The sequence below is a fragment of the Ursus americanus genome, chromosome 18 (genome assembly GCF_024610735.1).
Source record: "Ursus americanus isolate L20-20 chromosome 18, mUrsAme1.1.p, whole genome shotgun sequence".
In the NCBI taxonomy this organism is placed as follows: Eukaryota; Metazoa; Chordata; class Mammalia; order Carnivora; family Ursidae; genus Ursus; species Ursus americanus.
The window spans coordinates 18,692,138-18,712,714 of record NC_142144.1 but is presented as its reverse complement, the minus strand read 5'-3'; the positions used below and the strand labels follow the sequence as shown (position 1 = coordinate 18,712,714).

The window sequence follows — 20,577 nt, the reverse complement described above, 5'->3', positions numbered from 1 at the left end:
AGCCAAACTTGCAAAACATAGGTAACCAGACATCCTGTAGGCTCAACAATGGGTAACCTGTCCCTAGTTAAATCCCCTAAAGCCAAATGGCAATGACTTGGCTCCAGAATGTGGTTTCTGCGTGTTAAGATGCTACCAAGAACTATGTTCCTCGGCAAAGGCTAATGACAGGACAGATACTCTTAGGGCAATGAATCCCCATAGAAAACCTTACACAATCCCAGCCGCTTTTCAAAACAGAAGCCTTCTCTACAGCGTGGTCAGTAGCTTATGCTTAAGCATGTTTCATTAATATGGCAATATTTCTAGAGTCTAGTTCGTATTAGCATAGATATGTGACTAAGTTATTTTTAAATGTCAAATATAATGTCAGTGAAAGGTCATATAATGCCCCTTAGATTAGCAAGAATAATACAGATTGGTTGTACTCATGGCTGGTGTAATTGAGGGAGGTGGGCACCACTCTACACTATTGGGTGGAGAGTGAATTGGTTTAAAATTTGTGAATGATAGTTTATGATCTCTTAAAATCTTAAATGCCCATATCCATTGACATTAAATTCCACTTCCAGGAATCTAATCTATATGGGGCAGCTGAGTGGCTTAGTTGGTTAAGCGTCTGCCTCTGGCTCAGGTCATGGTCCTGGTGTCCAGGATCAAGCCCCATGTCTGGCTCCCCGCTCAGTGGGGAGTCTGCTTTTCCCTCTGCCCCTCCCCCACTCTTTCTCACTCTCTCTCTCTCTCAAATAAATAACTAAATAAAATCTTTAAAAAATTCTCATTGTATTTTAGGTAGCTAGTGATGTATTTTTCAGGGATGTTGATGGCAGGTCTGTTGAAATAACAAAAGCCACAAACAAGGTATTCATCAATGAAGAAATGGTTTGAAAATTACCTTTTTACAAAAAAACACTAGGTGTTATTTAAAAGAATAAAGAACAATGACAGCAAGGACAGATCTGCAAGCACCGCTGTGAAAGGATGTCTTTGCTATGTTCTTCAGCAAAAAAAGTAAATCACAAACCAATATGTATGGCATGATTGCATTTTTGTAAAAGAAAATGTATTATGTGCCGTATATATATATATGGTTATGTGTATATGTGGATATATATGTTTATATGTATAACCCCAATTCTAAGACTTAAATTTTCATTTTTTCTAGTCTCTGAATTCAATATGTATCTTACAATGCGTGGTGTGTTACAGTTTAATTGATAGTGGTATTCCTTTCTTTCTTTCTTGGTGGCACAGAAATTGATGGCACACTTTACAACTGATAGAGATTTGAGTGTGAGGAAATATGGCAGGTAAATAGATGAGTAGAGAGAAAAAGAAAACACTGAGTAAGCACAGGGAAAAGAATACACATCAAATAATTACTAGAGTTATCTTCAGGGATGGGATTGAAATGACAATAGGTGGGTTTTTTTCCTTTCTTCTTTCTACAAATATTTCTTTTTTTTTTTTTAAAGATTTTATTTATTTATTTGACAGAGAGAGAGACAGCCAGCGAGAGAGGGAACACAAGCAGGGGGAGTGGGAGAGGAAGAAGCAGGCTCATAGCGGAGGAGCCTGATGTGGGGCTCGATCCCATAATGCCGGGATCACGCCCTGAGCCGAAGGCAGACGCTTAACTGCTGTGCCACCCAGGTGCCCCTACAAATATTTCTAAATTTAATTAAAATTTTCACTTGTGGTAAAAATGCCTAAAGTTTAATTGAACACTTAGATGAGTTTTCATAGATGCATATGAGCTGTGTAACCATCACTCACGACAGATTTAGAATATTCTCATCTCCCCAGAAGTTTCTTTCATACCGCATCAATCAATACTTACCCCTCCTCTCCACAAACTCTATTTTGTCTTGTATCCACAAACATTAGTTCACCAATTCTGATACAGTCATACATGAATGCATTCCTTTCGTCAACTGCAATCAAGTGAAATGTACTCTTTCGTGTCTGGCTTCTTTTTGTTTAATGCAATGTCTTTGAGGCTCATTCATATTATTTGTGTGGCAGTAGCCTTTCTTCCCTTCGTTGATGCCTAGGATCACATTGTAGGAGTATACCACTATTTATTTATCCATCCTTCTGTTGAAGGACATTTGAGTTATTTTTGTTTTGGGACTATTACAAATAAAGCTGATGTATTCATGTACCTGTCTTTTTCTGGACATACCATACGACCTTAATTCTCGTAGGACTGACTATGCCTAGGAGTAGAATGGTTGGATCATAGGACAAACATATGTTTAACTTTTGCAGATAATTGCCAAATAATTTTCCAATGTGATGTTACCACTTTCATTTCCCCCCGTAATCAGATTTTCAGTTGCTTCACACCATCATCAACACTTGACATTGTCCATCACCCTAATTTTAGCAATTCTGGTGCATGTACCATGGTATCTCATGGTGGTTTTAATTTCCATTTCTCTATGAATGATATCAAACACTTTTCATATCCTTATTGGCCGTACAGATATTCTCTTTTCTGAAGTCCTGTTCCATTCTTTTGCCCATTAGATTGGTTTGTTTTCTCAGTTGACTTATGGAAGTTTTTATATATTGTGGGTGTGAGTCCTTTGTCGTATATATATAGCAAACGTCTTCCCAAATATTTGTGGCTTTTCTACTCACTTTCATAATGGAGTCTTTTCATTAACAGAAGTTCTTAATTTAGATGAATGCCAATTTATCATTCTTTTATGGTTGTGTCTTTCATATACTATCAAAATATTTTAATAATAACATTTAAAGACATTAAAAAAATATATATTTTTCTTTCCTTATTGCTCTGGCTAGGACTCCAGCTCAGTATTGCATAGAAGTGGCAATAATGGGCCTCCTTGCCTTGTTAACAACCAGTGGACAAATGTTTACTATTTCACCACTGAATATGCACCACCACGTATGCACAGCTCTCTCGTCCTCTGATGCGCCATGGTTGAGGCTCTGCAAAGCCAAATCTTACAGTTATTACAGATGTTCCATCCCCTTTTTTATTAATAATTTTTTATTATGCTATGTTAGTCACCATCCTTAGTTTTACAGTACATCCCTAGTTTTTGATGTAAAGTTCCATGATTCATTGTTTGCGTATAACACCCAGTGCACCATGCAATACATGCCCTCCTTACTACCCATCACTGGCCAATCCCAATCCCCCACCCCCCTCCCCTCTGAAGCCTTCAGTTTGTTTCCCAGAGTCCATAGTCTCTCGTGGTTCATTCCCCGTTCTCTTTACCCCCCCTTCCCTCTTCCCTTCCTTCTCCTACTGATCTCCCTGCTTCCATCCCTTAGTTGGACATTCCCAGACAGGCCTTAAGGTAAATAAACCTCTCAGGGCTTCATTTCCATATCTTTAAGTGGGAGCTAGTAATAGGACCACCTTCATTGGATACCTGTGAAGATTAAAAGGGTTATTTGAATGTAAAAGCACTTACACTAATGTCTGGTTCAGAGTAAGCTCTGATTATATGGTAGCCCTTATTATTATTAGCTGGTTTTATTGCATTTGTTGGGCTTTTCAATATATCATTTTATACTTTAATCAGGATGTTTTAGGTACGTGCAGCTTATTTTCCAAATTAGTTTTTAAGCTCTATAAAAGCAAATCTGAGTCTTGTACTTTTCTCGAATTTCCTTTGCGCTAATCAAATTTACTGTCTGCAATAGCACAGCAAAATCATAGTATTGGGATTGTTTTTCTACCTGTATTTCTTTCTTTCTTTTTTTTTTTAAGATTTTATTTATTTGAGAGAGAGAGACACAGTGAGAGAGGGAACACAAGCAGGGGGAGTGGGAGAGGGAGAAGCAGGCTTCCCGCTGAGCAGGGAGCCCAATGCGGGGCTTGATCCCAGGACCCTGGGTTTATGACCTGAGCTGAAGGCAGACACTTAACGACTGAGCCACCCAGGCACCCCTCTACCTGTATTTCTGAAATAACATTGGCCTGATCTTTTTTGAAGTGGTGATATTTTGGGTATCATGGTTGTGTCTCTAATACACAGAGATTTTACTTTCTTTAAGTATTCAGAGAAAGAGATGAAGAAGGCTTTCAAGAAGTAGAATAAAAACTAGTTTGCTGAAAATCTGGATTGGAGTCCTGGGTTTTCCATTTATTTATTAGCTAGGTGATTTCCATCTCTGAGTCTCAATTTCTCTATATCAATAAGATGGGCCTAGTAATATCTCCTTTTTAGTGCAACATTGAGCTTTCTTCCATATTTCAGTATTCAGATTACAATACCAAAATAATCATATTTCTTCAACAAAAATATTACTTAAATGTAGCTGAACCACTAGACTACTATAAATCCGTACTGTTATCATGTGTGAGTGTGTGTGTGTGTGTGTGTGTGTTTGTGTATCTAGCATTGTCGAATTAACTGCAGAAAAGGGTATAGACCAATGTTTATTAAAGAAATTTCCCTGGAGATGCTAATAGATGTTCCTGGGTAGGGGACAGGGTTACAAATAGATGAAAAACTTGCAAAAGTGGTCAATATCCACAGAATGATAATCAGTTACAGTGCACGAGACACAATTTGAATCTTTATGGGTGAGAATTATTTGCATTACTATCAATTTTCTACAATTTTAGGGTGGTAAAAAATCTAAGAGACAATGAAAGCTTAAAATAATCTGAATTCATGAACTAGTCAGTACTCTCTCTAAATTTTAGTCTTTCACAATTGTTCCCTATACCACGTCTTCTCAAACAGAATGTTATTCTTGCTAATCTTTTATTTAAAAGGGGCCCGGAGTTAATTATTTTAAAAATATATGTACATACAGCTCATTTAATGAGTATTTGGATAGAACATCTTCAGCTGGAAAGATATTGAACTAAAAGGGAAAAATTCAACATAGCAAGTTTTTTAAAAGGTGATTTTAGCTTCTATTCAGATCAACAAATTTTTCATAAGTACCTACTTTGTGATTCAAAGAAGAAGAATAATGGTATCCGGTCTTTTGGGGGAACTTACAGTGTTCTACCATCCACGATATTGGGTTTCACCCCATGTTTGCATAGGATCCCATGCCTGGTAGTATATTTCTGGAAGTCTAGATTATTCAGGCTAGAAAATAGCCATAAAGAAGGTTCCATAATTCAAGGAAAGTTCACTTAAGTCGCCTTTACTAATGTAAATGGAAGACCCTCCAGTTATCATGTTGTCTCTGCTTCCAAACTCCCCTGGGAGGCTGAAGGAAGAAAAACAGAGAAATCTAAGAGCGGACAATTGTCCTAGAGCAGTACATTCTGAATCTATAATTTAGAAAGAGACATCTTCATTAAAAATCTTTTCATTATTGTAAAGAAGCTCAGTTCCTCACATTTCAAACCATTTTTATTAAAAACATGATCTTTACTTTGTTTTTGTGTAACTAAAAGGTCAGTTAGTGTTTTTTTAATTTATATTCAATTACAGTACATCATTAGTCTCTGATGTAGTGTTCAGTGATTCATCAGTTGCATATAACACCCAGTGCTCATCAAATCACGTGCCCTCCTTAATGTCCATCACCCTGGTTACCTCATCCCCCCACCCATCTCCCCTTCTGCAACCTTCAGTTTGTTTCCCAGAGTCAAGAGTCTCTCATGGTTTGTCTTTTTTTCTAAAAACAAAACAAAACAAAAAACACTCTTGTCCTCAAAGGTTAATTTAAGCTTCTGATATTAGAAAGCTCCTGGCTGCTTTAATCATCAAGATTAATAATAATAATAATAATAATAATAATAATAATAATAATAATAATAATTGTGCAGGAATTTCCTTGAGCTAAGAAGTCCAAGTTGTGATTTTAACATTATTCTGTTTTTCGTGGTTCTTCTGTCCCTTCTTATTGGAAGTGATCCCTTCTCATTGCCTTTGGTTGGACTTGACTCTAGACCTTCTTTTAATGTGTCACTTCTTCATATTGTTAGGATAGATACCACAATGGTCAAAGCCCATGCATTTGTCCATAGAACCTCTTACTCAGCACTTACCGACATGGTCTCTGCATGATTCCAAAACACTTCACATTCCCCTCTCACCTCTTGAGAAGTTCAAGTAAAGGCAGGGGCCAAAAGTTCTCTTTGTGGATGAGTTTAGGATGTATGGTATGTAGGTATGTATATCTGAACATATATGGAGCCATCAGTAATATATAGCAGAGTCCACAAACATTTTCTATAAAGGACCAAATAGTAAACATTGTAGGTGTTGCAGGCTATGGGGGCTGTCCTGCATTCTGGCACTACTACTTAACTTGTAGTCATCACAGCACAAAAGCAGCCCTAGACTGTAAGTACATGAATGGACACAGTTGTGTTCCAATAAAACCTTATTTACAAAAACATGCAGACACCCCAGAGGCTATAGTTTGCTGACCCCAAAATATAGTATAGTCTGGACAAGAATTCATAATGCCAGGGGACCCCAGCTTTGCCCCATACCAGCTGAGTGCACAGCTTAGTTCTCTCATGTCACTTGAAATAATCATTTTGTAAGCTTGAAAATACTATACCAACATCTAAGATGGTATTCATTCACTCATTCATTTATTCAACAAGTATATGTCAAATGCCCACTGTGTGTCAGAGCTGACCCACAACAACAAGGTGGTAGTAGGTAAGAATGATTCACATACATTTTGGAAAGGGTACCGATATCAGACTATTGGGTGATTGTCAGGTTGGGGTCATTGGGTAAGATGACAGCCTGGTGGGAGTGGGGGGGTTCCCCTGCAAGGAATTGATGTTCACTCGTTTTGGGAAGTGGTTAATTCTGGGCAGGAAATGAGTTGGCACTTTGGGTTGGGGGTGTTCATACGTCTTTCTCTCTCTGGGGCCAGGAAGAGTTGGGCCAAGATCCTAAGTCACAGAAAGGCTTAAATAAATCTCACTGGGGAGTGAGATGTATCTTAGCTATGTGGAGTTAGCCCTCAAGTGATTGGTATCATCAAGTTCATGGTTTTCTCCTTAGTGGAGCCAGCAACCAAGAGGAGAAGCAATCAGTATTTCTGGAACAGCCAGTGTGAAGGCTCAGGGGTGGAGAGTCGCTGGCCTCCAAAAAGCAAGATCCCATCCAGTATCCAGAGTAGGGCATGAATGGTGCAGGATCAAACCAAAATAATTTGGAAGCAAGAATCGTTTTATTTTGTAGATATCGGCAGAAAGTGAACTCCGTGTAAACATTGTTCTTACAATCAAACAATTTTGGTACAGGGTGGTAAGTGTTTAGACAGAAGAGAGGATGTCAAGGCAGAAATTGGATGCCTAACTTAGCCTGGGAATGATTCTTGAGAAAAAAGGTCTGAGTTGAGATTTAATGAATGGGGTCAGGTTAACCAAGCAGAGAAGGGAGGGCAAGGACCAGGCAGACAGAGGGATTCGCATGTGAAAGGCAAGTGGCTTCAGAGGGAGCCGCGCAACGTCCTTAGGGATGAGACTCTGGAGTCAGACCGTGGGCATTTACATCCTGGCCTCTGAGCTCCTTAGACAGGTTCATGCATTTCTCCGAGCCTCCGTTTCCTCCTACCACGGGAATGGAAATCTTGATCTCATAAGGCAGTGTCGAGGATGAAACAGACCACAGTACTGAAGGCTTCAGTATGATGCCCGGAACCCGGTAAGGAAGCCCTCGGTCAGAGTGAGCAGTGAGATCTATTTATGTAATACGAAGCTTTTTAAGGAAACACACCAGAGTTGATGAAGGGGCGATAATGAAAAGGTCAGATTCCGTGGACGGCTGTATTTGAGGGTACGAAAGTCATTTGGGCAGTAGGAATTAAGCTTCCTCAAGCATTTTCTTGCTTTTTCCTCATCTCGATGTGTCAATCCCATGACGGGTCATGGCCTTTCTTCCCTTGACTAGTTCTGCGCCTGATGCTGAGTGCGCCAGGCCAGCTGTTAAAATGAAACTAGTTGCGAGAGCGGAAGGCAAACCCAGAAAGGTCACGGCAGTTATGTTCTCTGTGCCCGCAGCAGTGGGAATGGAATGATGAAATACTTCAGCTGGTTTTCCCTTGGAGCTTTTTTGTTGACGAAGCTGGATCAGACCCCCATTCGGCATGTTCCTAACCAGTTTAACGGATACCCTCTGCCGCTAATTCCCTGCCTGGCTGCGAGGGCGTCTACGCATCTCCCGAGTGCGGGCTCTGGGTCAGACCTGCCCTGGGTGCTGGGGCTCAGAGTGGATTCTTGCTTCTAGGTGCTCCACTCTAAGTGGGGAAAAGACACCCAATCACCAGCACTCCAACGTGTGAGCAGTGTTGTCCTGAGGGAGACGGAGGGAGGGGACCCCCAGTAGTTCCATCTCTCAAATATTTATGCAGGCTTGTCCAGGCTAGTTTTCCCTAGAACATGAAAGCATTCATGGGCATTTGCCTCATGAACACCTTTGTTCGTCCAATGGCTGGTTTTTCTAGATGCCCATGGCGCCGGCTTCAGTGAGTCTGAGGAAACATCATTCCTCTCACCTTTACCCTTGAGCGTTTTCCTGCTTCTCTCCCGCCACGAAACTCCTTTGCAGATACGGAAGTTAATAAAAGACCTCCCCATTTGTATACTTTTCAAGCTTATTGTATGTTCTTCCCACAGCTTTGGAAAAGATTATGCTTCTTGTTTTACAGTTGAGGAAATTTGGAGAGTGTCTGTGACTCATCAAGAAGCCATGTTAATCACTGCCCAAGCTAGGATTCAAACTCAGGTTTCCAAACCATCCGTTCCCATCCGCCACCCCCAGACTTGGTTCTCTCTTTCCTTGGCCATAGTAGAGTACATCCCCTCCTCTGGACTACATCCCAAGCTTTCAACATCCTGGCTACAGTCTTGTCCCAGCTCTTGCCCAAGATACCCAAGGGAAAGAGCTGGACCAAAAGCAATTTTTAAAAATTCAGTGATAATTACAAAAGAATACCATCATGGTGACTTAATGATGCTTTTGGTAGTGTCTAGACCCTCATATTTGCATAAAGAGTAGAAGGGGAGGGAGAATCCATTTCCCAAAGTCAGCTGGGAGGAAAGAGGGAAGCATAATGGAGTCAGAGAAATCTACACTTACCAGGGAAAATCATCTGAACCAGCAGCCCTCAAAGCTTTAGGTGTCCATGAATCTCCATCTTGTAGATCTTATCAAAATGGCGATTTTGTTTCAGTAGGTCTGGGTAGAGGTGAGATTCTGTATTTTTAGCAAGCTCTCTGGTGATGCCAGGGCTGCTGAGTTCAGGACGCAGTACGGATAATGAGGATTTAAACCACTGACTCTTGAACTTAAGGTTTGGGAGCTTAAAATAATCCTGATGCCTGGGCTTTAACCCTAGAGATTCTAATTTAATTGATCTGGGCTCTGCGCCGGGGACCAGGGCATTAAGAAATCTTTCGGTTGATTCTAAAGTGCACCAAAATTGCATTTGAACTCTAGGGAGAGTATCCCCACCTACCAAATGATTAGAACTGCATAGAGCTGTCTCACAGAGACAAGAGGGAGATAGATTATATAGCGAATATACTACACCTAGCTCATAGAGGGGGTTCAACAAACCAAGTGAATGTTTGGTTGTTTTCCGTTCCAAATTCTCAGATGGCACAGATGGGTTCTGGCATCTGGAAATTTCCCTTTTCTTTAATAGCTGTCTTACTCTCCTGAGCGCTGAAAAACTTTCCTAAGAAAAAAGGTAGCTTAATTCACATTTCTATACTTTTTAAAGAATTCATAGTCCTTTTTTTTTCTCTTTTGGATGGCTTCTTTGGTGTCTTTCCTCGAATGTGGCCTATGTTTAAAGAGATTTTCTTTGAGTATTCACTTAAGAAATAGTTATTGAACAGCTATTATGTCCCGGGAGCTGTGCCGGGCTGTGAGGACCCAGTGCTGAATAAGATTGATAGGATTCCTGCCTTCCAGGAGTTTGGATGCTGGAGAGGAAGTATAGAGAGAGCCAGAGGGAAGAACGTCATGCACTAAAGGATGGGACAAATGGGGAAGAAGACAGCAGGGAATCAGGTGAGGCCAGAAGAATCAGGAAGACTTCTTTAAGGAGATCAGGGCAATGGCAGGAGTTAACCAGGCAAAGAGAGTGAAGTGAATATTTCAGGCAGAAGGAAGAGCACCTGCAAACACCAGGTGGCAAGGCTGAGCACGGAAGGTTTGAGAAACTGGGAGAAGTTCAATGTTATTTGAGTATCAAGCCCAAGGTGGGAGGTGGCATGAAGCGAGAGAGGAAGGAAAGATCTTGATGGAGAGGGGGAGAGCTTAGATTTTAGGAAGGCTGGGTCCATAGTGGTTGGAGAATGGAATGTTGGGCGGGGATGGTCACACACCAGGGCTTGACTTCCAGCTCTAGCTCCCACTGGCTGTGTGATGTTGGCCATGCCACTCAACGTCTCAGAGTCTCAATGTCACTGTCTGGAATGTGGGGAGGACAGTACTTGCCTCCCAGGCTGTTTAAGACTAAATGAGGGAGGGGCGCCTGGGTGGCACAGCGGTTAAGCGTCTGCCTTCGGCTCAGGGCGTGATCCCGGCGTTACGAGATCGAGCCCCACATCGGGCTCTTCCGCTATGAGCCTGCTTCTTCCTCTCCCACTCCCCCTGCTTGTGTTCTCTCTCTCACTGGCTGTCTCTATCTCTATCAAATAAATAAATAAAATCTTTAAAAAAAAAAAAAGACTAAATGAGGGAGTGAGCAAGTATGTGAAGAGTGCAGACCCTGTGGGAGCTTGGTAAGCGGAAGGTATTGTTATCAGTACCCAGGACGGTGGTGCCACCTAGGGGTGGGGTTTGTAAGGGGTAAGACGGGATCCAGGTTGTGAGTCAGGAGGTAACAACGGCAACATGGTAACAGGTGACATGGTGCTGGTGGGGACAAAAGAAATGGGTGAACTGGACAGGTGTTGATTGGATGGGAAATAGGAAAGAAGGGTCATGAGAGACTCAGATCGTCCTTGAGATTTAGAACGTAGGGATAGTGACAAACTTGGGATGAGTCTTGTGAAGTCAGTTTTAATGTTGAGCTTGTATCCATCAGGGATCGTTTGCAGAGAACGGATGTCACTCCAGCTTGTTAGCAGGAAGGCACTTCTCACAGCGTGTCAGGTGGCTTACAGACTCGCCGAGAGGGCTGAGGAAACAGAATCCGGGCTGAGCTTTCAGGAGCGACCTCTAATGTACCCCTCACAACGGGGCTGCTAGGGTAGCTGCTGTCTCTTCAATCCTCTTGCAATCAGGAAGCTGCCCCTTTAGAGCCACAACCCGGCTGTTTCAAACAGGAAACCACCGTGATCAGGAAGCCGCTACTGCTGTCAGATCTAGAACCACTGCGAATCTGCAACAGATCATGTCAGCAGAATGGATGCTCCCGTCCCTACACCAGGCTCACCGCACCTACCAACCTAGTATCTGACACTGGAACTTCTGCAAAGACACCTGCAGAGAAACCAAACACCTCCACGGCTGGGCTTGCTGGCAGAGTGGACAACGGTGTAAAATCTTGTCCCCCTTGGACTACACACCCCTAGGACTCCAGCTGCCAGAGAATTAGTAAAGTATATTTTGAGCCTTCCAGCTTTTGGAGCAGGGAAAGTCACGCTAGGACAGTACTTTGCAGACTGTGGGTTGTGACTCATGACAGCATCATGAAAATCAATTCAGGTGGTCACGACAAGATTTTTTTCTTAGTCACAAGTCGTAAGTATTACTTAATGTAACCTTTGTATTAGGGATTTTGTGTGTGGGTGTGTGGGTGTGTGTATATACACATCTTTGTTTGCAAAGTAAAGCATTTCTTCCTCTGAGCCATGGTTAACAAACAAACAAACTTGAAAGTCACTACCCTAGATGTGGAGGGCCAATCTTCCATTGCAAGATCTCAGAAAGAGCTCCTGGGTAGAGCCCAGTGGCTACTGAAAATATGGGGTTGCATTTTGGGAGCAATCAAAACTGGAGATCTAGATTATACAGTCATTGACAAGAAGATGTCATTGAAGCCAAGGGGAAGTTGAGTAAGCCATCCAGGGAGACAGCCTGGAGTGTGAAGAGAAAGAGGTGGGGGATAGACACCTAGAAATACAGACATTTGGACTTGGGGGAGAATTTTCCATCTGGGGTTGTGCTTATCCTTCCTGCACTCTGGTATTTTTCATTTGCTCTCCAGAGAGAGAACTGGATCCAGGGAAGCCCCAGAATGCTTTGGAAAAACCAGCAGCTGGCACGGGGGCTGGCCCTCAGGACTTGTGTGTGGAATGCGTGTACAGAGCCAAAGAAATTCTAAGAACGATGGAAAGAGCTTTTTAGATTCCAAAGCTCCAGCTCGTGAGCTGTGACCACAGAGGGTAGTCTAGACTCACTAGCAGAGGGTGACCCAGTAGCCTTAGGGTACTAGTTATAATTTTCAAAGAGTATTTCTGCATATAGAAAAATGGCAACAAGGGGTGTGACCTGTACAGGGACATATGCTCATTGTAGCAAAATCGGGAGGCAAACAAGGTGTTCACCTGTAGGAGCATGGCCAGTCCAGCATGTTCAAAAATGAAATAGGATATCCCAGTTAAATGAGTGTGCTAGATCTGAACAGGTGTCAGTCTGTATATATCTCAAAAAATTTACATTACCTGAAAAATTTCAAGTCACAAAATGTGATATGAAGTACGATATCATTTATTGAAAAAAGTTTCATTTATTGAAATTGTTAAAACCACACAAAATTATACTATAGATTCTTATGGGAAAACAAGTATGAAATTATGTAAGTGAAGGGGCTGGGCAAACTTCCAGGCAGTGGCTATCTCTGGGGAGGGTGGAGGGAAATGGATTTGGAGGAGTGAGGCTTTGCTCTATCTACAGCGTTTTATTTTTAAAAAGAAGCAGAAGCGAATATGGCAAAATATTAATAGTTATTAAATTAGCAGTGAGGCATGGGAGAAATATTATTTTCTGTTGTTCTCATAATTAAAAATAAATACAACTGTACATACATTTTGCAATGCCCACGGCAAGAATAAAGCTTCCTCCCCTGACTGCAGGTTAAGCAGATGACCTGAAAACAATTACAAGAGGAAAGCGGGGACACTCACACACACAGAGGTACACACATGTGTATACACACAGTACACACATGTTTATATGTAATACACATGCATGTACATACATACATATACAGATATATACAAGCACAGACATGAATACATATACACACATATATGTATACATTCAGATGAAAACAATAAGCTTTTAATTTGTAAATTGTGTCTTCAGTTTCTGAGAGATCGAACTTTTATATATGGGGACCCCGGCCTTTTTCTGTAATTTGACCGTGTACTGAACCTAGATTCTATCTGTGTCTCATATTCAAACGATAATCCTGGAGGATCTGAGTGGGGACAAAGAAGAACAGAGGAAGTCCCTGAATGCTGGGGACCGCCCCAGTACAAGGGTAAAGATGTGACCCAAAGAATTACAGACAGGCTACAGGATGAGCGCAGTAAAGCCGGGTGGGAAATAATGGAGGGGGAGTCAGGCGACTGGGCCCCACTGCCAGCTCAAATCCCAGCTCTGCCACTAACCACACGTGAGCACTTGACAAGTCTCTGCCCGCTGCGGGGCATGCATTCCACCACCGGCTTAGCTCCTCAATCAGCATCTTTCCAGAGACGACACTGACTGACTTCGCAATGCTCTTAATGTAAGTGTCAGAATAATCAGTGGTATTCCAGGGATTCCAGAAGGCTCTCCTGTTTGGTAAATTCTGCCCAACTCTCTTCAGCATTTCCTCCCTTTAGAGACTGCTGCTATCCACTCTCCTGGGGGTGCAGGGACCTCCTCTGAGCCAACCTTTGTGTGACTGGGGAATTCTGAGAGGGAATAGGGTAGGTTAAGGAGGCATCAGTGGGTGATAGACAGATGGGGTGAAAAAAACGTTACTAAATGTGGAGAAAGAAAGTCTTATGAATTCCCCAAGGGCAGGAACACATTTAGTCTACACTGACTTGTTTCTTATCAACTTACACATTGCCCTTCTCTACACTTTCTGCAAGTATACTGTGTTTTGTGGTGTGTGTGTGTGTGTGTGTGAGAGAGAGAGAGAGAGAGCGAATTCCGGGTTTTTCCCCAGGGGACATATGTTTCGGGTAGCCTGAGTTCCCAGTTAGAAAAATTATTTATTTTACTTGCATAGACGCTACCACATTTCCAGGGGTTGGTTAACCCTCAGGGAATAACAGAACCTGGTTTTAAGCTTTCCAGCGTAGCCACACCCTATTATCTTCAGTTGCGTTACTAACGATTATTCTCTTTTCCTTTCTTTGTCTTGCTACAGGACTCCTTCAAATGCTGTGCCCCCTGTGTCTTCAGCGGTCTGCTTTCAGAGCATTGCTTGAGAGAGACTGAGAGCAGGAACCAGTCAAGTATAAAAGTCAGGTGCCTCTGCTCAGAGAAGGAATGGAAACTTCCTCAAGTATGAGTATGAGACAGTAGAAACCTTGCTTAGTGTACACGAGCTTAGATTGCAGATATCGCCCCAAGAATGCACGAGTTGGCTTACGCAAGGTTCCTTTGTCCTTCAGAGTCTGGCCATAGCTCAAATGCCAGGTGCTCTCTCACCTGCTAGGTCTGGGTCCTCGGAACCTGTCTCTGTGTTTACGTACTTGGCTTGCTGAATTCAGCACCTCTTCCAATGCCCACTCCTCCCAAAGAATCTACTCATAGAAAGCATTAGGAGAAATGTAGATTTTACTGACTGTTTCATAGAGGAGGCCTGGAAGGGGGTTAACACAGCACACTGCTCAGAAAAGGACTTCAATTTTTCCTCCAGCTATTTTGTTTTCCCAAGTCCTTCTCATCCACACCAAAACTGCTGGGTTTCTTTGTTCTTTTCTTCTTTTAAATTTTTTCTAGTCTTTCTCTGACAAACTTTCCTGATTTCCTACATTTTTCTTTTCCCTCCACCTTTTTGGAGAAAAATGCAAATTTTGCTCCATTCTTTCGCATGGCAGTGAAGGGTCCCTTTTGCTTCTGACGCATAAACTCTGGGGCTTTATACTTCAAGCTCCATGGCTTTTTAAACAGGTAAGGTGCTCCTTTGGAAATGATGGATGGATGTAAAGGGAGGTCGCTGTAGCTAGAGAAATCTCACGGTTGCCATTGTTCAGAAGTCCTCACCATTTGCAGGGTCATCATCATTTATCAGCAACATTTGGGCGCTTTAATGGTCCTCCACAGAAATGGTTTCCTGAGAGGCATTTGAAGCAGGGAGCAGAGAGAGAGATCATGCGAGAAATGGCAGCAGCTGGTCCCTGACCAAATGGCGGCATCACCATGACCACTGCGTGCTGACGGAGTGCTTGCTGAACACACAGCCCTTCCCTATAGGAAACGGAAGCTGTCTGTCGTCGATGTATTGTCAATCTTAACTTGAAAGGAGTCAAGCCCGGTCAGATGGTTTTCCAAATACCAGGAGGCCTCTTAGATTTGGGATGGTCAGTTGCACAGTCCTTTCTTTTACACGGTTTAGATCCCACAGTTCACATCATTTGCCAAGGTACCCTGAATCCCATTTCCAAATTCTGACTCTGTTTGTTGAGGTGACATGTGGCCAGACCCCACTAGTTCCATCAGATTTATACTGGTGTGAGGTGAGGGCCTTCCCTTCGGTTGGGGCTTCTAGAACACTGCCTGGAATCTTAGTTCACAGGTCTGGGATGAGAGATCCTGGTCTTCTGAGATGGAAGAGATTTTGGAGAGATTCAAATCCAGCCCCTTCATTTTTCAGACATGAATCCAGAGTTCCAGGGAGGGTAAAGGGATAGCTCCAGGTCATACAGTGAGTTAGTTAGTGGTTGGGCCAAGACATAAATCCATCCCTTCTGATACTCATTAAGGCTTTTCCCACCATATTGTCTTGCTTCCCTGCCTTCTATTTGAAAAAGATACATCACTCAAAACTGTTTTGTTTTTTTTTTTTAAACCCTGGAGCTGTATCTTCCCAAGAGACAGAAGGAGAAGCATATTATTTAATACCCCTGTGGTTTCAGTCTTGGTCTAGAGTTTTCTTTTTGCCCAAGTGTTTGGATGGATGAAGTACTGTATGGTAGAGAGTGGTTTTCTTCCTGAAGGCCAGAAGAAATGGCTCAGTCTGAACTACTATATAAGAAGATAGACAACACGTTCTCAAGAGGAAAGGTGTTTGTGTCCACGTACTGGAATTTATCCACCTTGACTGATATGGTGGTGTTGACCTGGAGGTGTTCCAGCAAAAATTGAGAGAGATTTTGGTATATGTTTTTGGTTCGCGCTCCAGACTCACACACTGTCACCAGCGTCTGCTTTTTCACGTCTTTGTTGATGAGAAGCTCCAACTTCAGGTCAACAGAATGTTCTGGGCATTTCACGAGAAACTGCAGTTGGCAAATGATGACATACCAACCTGGGAACTGGATTACCAGATTCCCATCCTGATATCTGACTCCATGGACAATGCCGTCTTTGTTCCAAGACAACTTGGATTTGTTTATATGCTTTGACACTGGAAAGAGAAGGACAAAAAGACAGAATTATTGGGCATATGTCAGGTGCAGATCGGAAAGTGTGAAGGCTTTATTCAAGGTTTCCCATTGCATTCGAGACCTGTGTTTTCTATAACATTGCCTGCTGTTCCAACCATCCGGAACGTCTTCCATGTTACTCTTCTAGACGCTGCTTAATATTCAAGGCACAGGGGCTAAACCACGCTCTTCCTTTTCTCTAATGCTTCAAGCTGGAGGGTCAGAACACACATGGTGATGGACTCCTACCTCCTATAGAATCACTTTCCACTTATTTATTATATTCTATTTTTCTATTATTATTATAATTATTAACTACCCCTGTCAGACCGTGAGCTCCTGGACTATATTCCCCAAAAGTTCTGGACTATCATGTTCTATCAATCAATCAATCGATCAATGCTCCATCACTAAGGGACTACTATTGGGTAGGCATTGCGTCAAGTATCTGAGATAGGATACTCAGTTTTGTTCAGTTAGTAACCAATTTAAGATGTCCAGGAGAATCTCAGCCTGTTGATCTTCACATGAACATGCAGCCTTTACCAATTCATTGTCTCCATTTTTTAATGTCTTCCTCTCTTGGAAAGGGCAGCCAACGTAATTGTGTAGATTACGCAGGTGTACAGTGAGGGGCTTTTCCCAGCTGGGATTTTTCGAGAAGCAGAGGATTGGCAGACCCTGTGAGCCGACATGTTCGTGTGGAAAGCCAAGTCTCTCTGAGTTCTAACAAGTGCAAATCGGCACTGATTAGTCAGGCTGCCTTTCAGAACTGGAAAGCTGGCCTTCGCTTTAATTGCCTCCCTGCCTTCCCTTTAAACCTCGTTGCAATTCAATTGAAGAGTGAGAACTAATCCAGCTGCAAAACTGAATTTTTAAAGTGGGCAGAATAGCTATTCAGAGGATCTTGGCCATCCTCTCCGTATCTCGGCTTTCCCAGACTAAGTGGCTCGCATTATTTCGTTTAGAAGGGGCCTCTTGGCTGAACATATTGCAATACGCAAACAGGCCATGTGCGAGCGCGTTCATTAAGTTGTCAATCCGGGGACAAGGCAAGTCTGTGGTTCCCTTGGGAATAACCCGATAGAGGCAGAGACTGAAAACCTCCTTCTCTTTCGTGCGGAAAAGTACTGTGCACTTGGCCCCAGGCTTGCAGGTGGCTGAATAGAGAGGGGGCATGAGGTTCAGACACAGATGCCTTTGGAGGCCAGGTTGACAACACAGAAAAGTGAGGGGGGCTGAGGAAGGAGGAGTCTTGTGGCTCTCTCCCCTTTCCCCCTAAAGTCTTTAAACTCAAATTGTAAAAAAAATAGCATGCAGGCTAGAGACCACATCTGCAGGTCATATTTGACCAGGGACTTCTCCTTGTGACCCCTCTGGCTTAGAGGTTTCCGAAAGGCCACAGGAAGTGACCCTCAGGTGGCTAGAGTTCCTGGATTCGTTACTGACCTTGGAGGTAGGCCCATGACTTCTTGAATGGAGCCTTTTCCAGTATACATGAGATGTCCTCTGAGCAGTTTCCTAAAAATAAGGAGATCACACATTAAATGTCTTTCTCTGCTCTGGGGAACTGGGGACACCGGATCCTTTTCCATGACCCTTGGATGGAGACAATTCGTATTCTGTTTCCATTTGGGGGCCTAAAAGGAAACCGGTTTATTTCTCATTTTGCTATCAGGTCCTTTAGAATTCTTTGGAATGGGTTGATTCCACAAAGACTGGAAGTTGGGGGAAGGGAAGCAAAGATGACCTGATCTCCCCTAGGTAACAGGCGCCCTTCCCGTCCCTTGACTTACTTCACTTCACTCTTGCAGCAACCCAATGAGAGTGGTATTATTATTATTATTTTTTTAAGATTTTATTTATTTATTTGACAGAGATAGAGACAGCCAGCGAGAGAGGGAACACAAGCAGGAGGAGTGGGAGAGGAAGAAGCAGGCTCATAGCAGAGGAGCCTGATGTGGGGCTCGATCCCACAACGCCGGGATCACGCCCTGAGCCGAAGGCAGACGCTTAACCGCTGTGCCACCCAGGCGCCCCGAGAGTGGTATTATTAAGTCCCTTTTACAGATGGGGAAAAGCCTGGGCACCGGACAGATGCAGTATACTGTTCCACGTCACTCAGCCGGGCAGTGGTGGCCAGAACGACACCACCAATAGTAATTCTGCTATCCTCCTTTTGAGAGAGCACCAGATACTAATCTGTGCACTTTTACAAATTTCTGCTGTTCGAATTCTCCGAATAACTCTGCCAAGTGGGTGCCCTGATGCCTAGACAGAGTCAATGACACGAGGTCAAGCAAGTTGGCGGTAACATTGGATTCACCCCCATGTCTATCTGATTCCAGAGACCAGTTTTCCATCTCAAAGCCATTTGCTAGACAGTAGAGATAAACACATTCTTGGGCTCAATTTTAAGAGGATATAGGATTAAAGACACCTAAGCAGGAAGCCTGCTATCTGGAGCTTCCTTGGCGGGGGAGAAAGACGGTGTTTATGTCATTATGGTATTTAAGAAACAAAAATATTTTTAATATATTCACTGGTGATGCTGGCTTAGCAGCTTTTTATTATAGAAACTATTTTATATGCAAAGAGCCAAGTTATACATTTCCTGCGGTGACTCATGAATTCAACTTACTCTGGGTAAATTCCTTCTTCTCTTTGGACGTCGGTTTCCTATCTATAAAACTGGGAGATCTAAGACCTGACATTGACATCTTTTTGATGATGTCATCAGAGTGACCATTCATTCCATCCAGAGACTAGGCAGCCATGGGCCCGTTCGGTTGAAGAAGCCACACGCTGATGTGTTTGCTCCCTGGATCTCCGAGTGGTATCTGTTGGGCTCACAATATTCCCCATTTGCCTCTCTGCCCCAGGCCTGAGCAAATCCCTCCCGGCCTTGGCCTTCCTCACTTCCCCATGGAGACTTGGAGAGGTTAGAAGTTAAGCGAACAGTTCCCTCTGCTGTCTGAACAAGCTCACTGCTCGCGGCAACCCCTGCAGAAGCAGTGGGGGGTTTTGATCCTTGTCTGCCCTCAACCCATAAAGACGCTCTGGCGCAAAGGTCTCCTTGGTGATGAGGGCTGGTAGACCAGCTGCCGTTTTCTGGATCCCATCTCTTTACCTGGCCTTCTTGTCCTGCCTGTTCCAGCCACAGCCCACACTCTTGAGGTGTTAGATTCAGAGTTAGGACATGAGGGCTGCTCATTTTCTCAGGCACTGTGAGTGCTGTTAGGAGAGTCCCCCTGGCCAGCTTCCCCTTTTTGGAGGTGTGGAACATCGAGTCAGAAAACATTGCAGCGAGGCATATCTGGCCATGTATCTTCTTTGCTGGGAGTCCCTTTCAGACTTTGCGGTGCCTGCTGGATCAGGGCCCAGATCCTCCACGGGCGTTCATGGTCCCTAGTGTTCTGTCCCTCCTGCATTCTCCAGTCTCACCCGCACCTTCCCTCCTTCCCCCGTACTCCCAATCCCCATAGTAGTAGCAATAGTGCAGATGACAATAATAGCTAATGCAGACTGAGTGATGGCGATTTTCCGGGTCCTCTGTTAAGCATGCTCCATCCAGTCTTTCCCTTAATTCTTACAACCACCCCATGAAAAAGGTACTACAGTGACTTCTGGCTTGTACATAAGGAAACAAAGGCTTTAAAAGGTTAATGACTGGGGCGCCTGGGTGGCACAGCAGTTAAGCGTTTGCCTTCGGCTCAGGGCGTGATCCTGGCGTTATGGGATCGAGCCCCACATCAGGCTATGAGCCTGCTTCTTCCTCTCCCACTCCCCCTGCTTGTGTTCCCTCTCTCGCTGGCTGTCTCTATCTCTGTCGAATAAATAAATAAAATCTTTAAAAAAAAATAAAAAAAAAATAAAAGGTTAATGACTTCTTCACATTTGCACAGCTCGTCAGTGATAGAGTGAGGTTCAAACCCAGGCTGTCTGACTCGAATGGCCCGGTTCCATTGCTGACGACTATGTTGGTGTTTGGGGGCCGTGGTGCGTGTTAATCTGCCTCTCCACCTGGAAGCCCCCCTTCACCGAGAAAG

At 43.3% G+C, this 20,577-nt stretch overlaps 1 protein-coding gene across 1 annotated transcript in view; it reads right to left on the bottom strand.

The window, feature by feature from the left end:
• Window positions 1–12,719: 12,719 nt before the first annotated feature.
• Window positions 12,720–20,577, bottom strand: part of TNFSF8 (TNF superfamily member 8) — a 28,694-nt gene continuing 20,836 nt past the window's right edge. The window contains exons 3-4 of the mRNA XM_087869427.1: window positions 17,978–18,049; window positions 12,720–16,509 (exon numbers count right to left, since the gene is read on the bottom strand). Coding sequence (XP_087725553.1) covers window positions 16,115–16,509; window positions 17,978–18,049 — 467 coding nt within the window. The 3' untranslated portion in view covers window positions 12,720–16,114. The remainder of the gene's footprint in view (window positions 16,510–17,977; window positions 18,050–20,577) is intronic.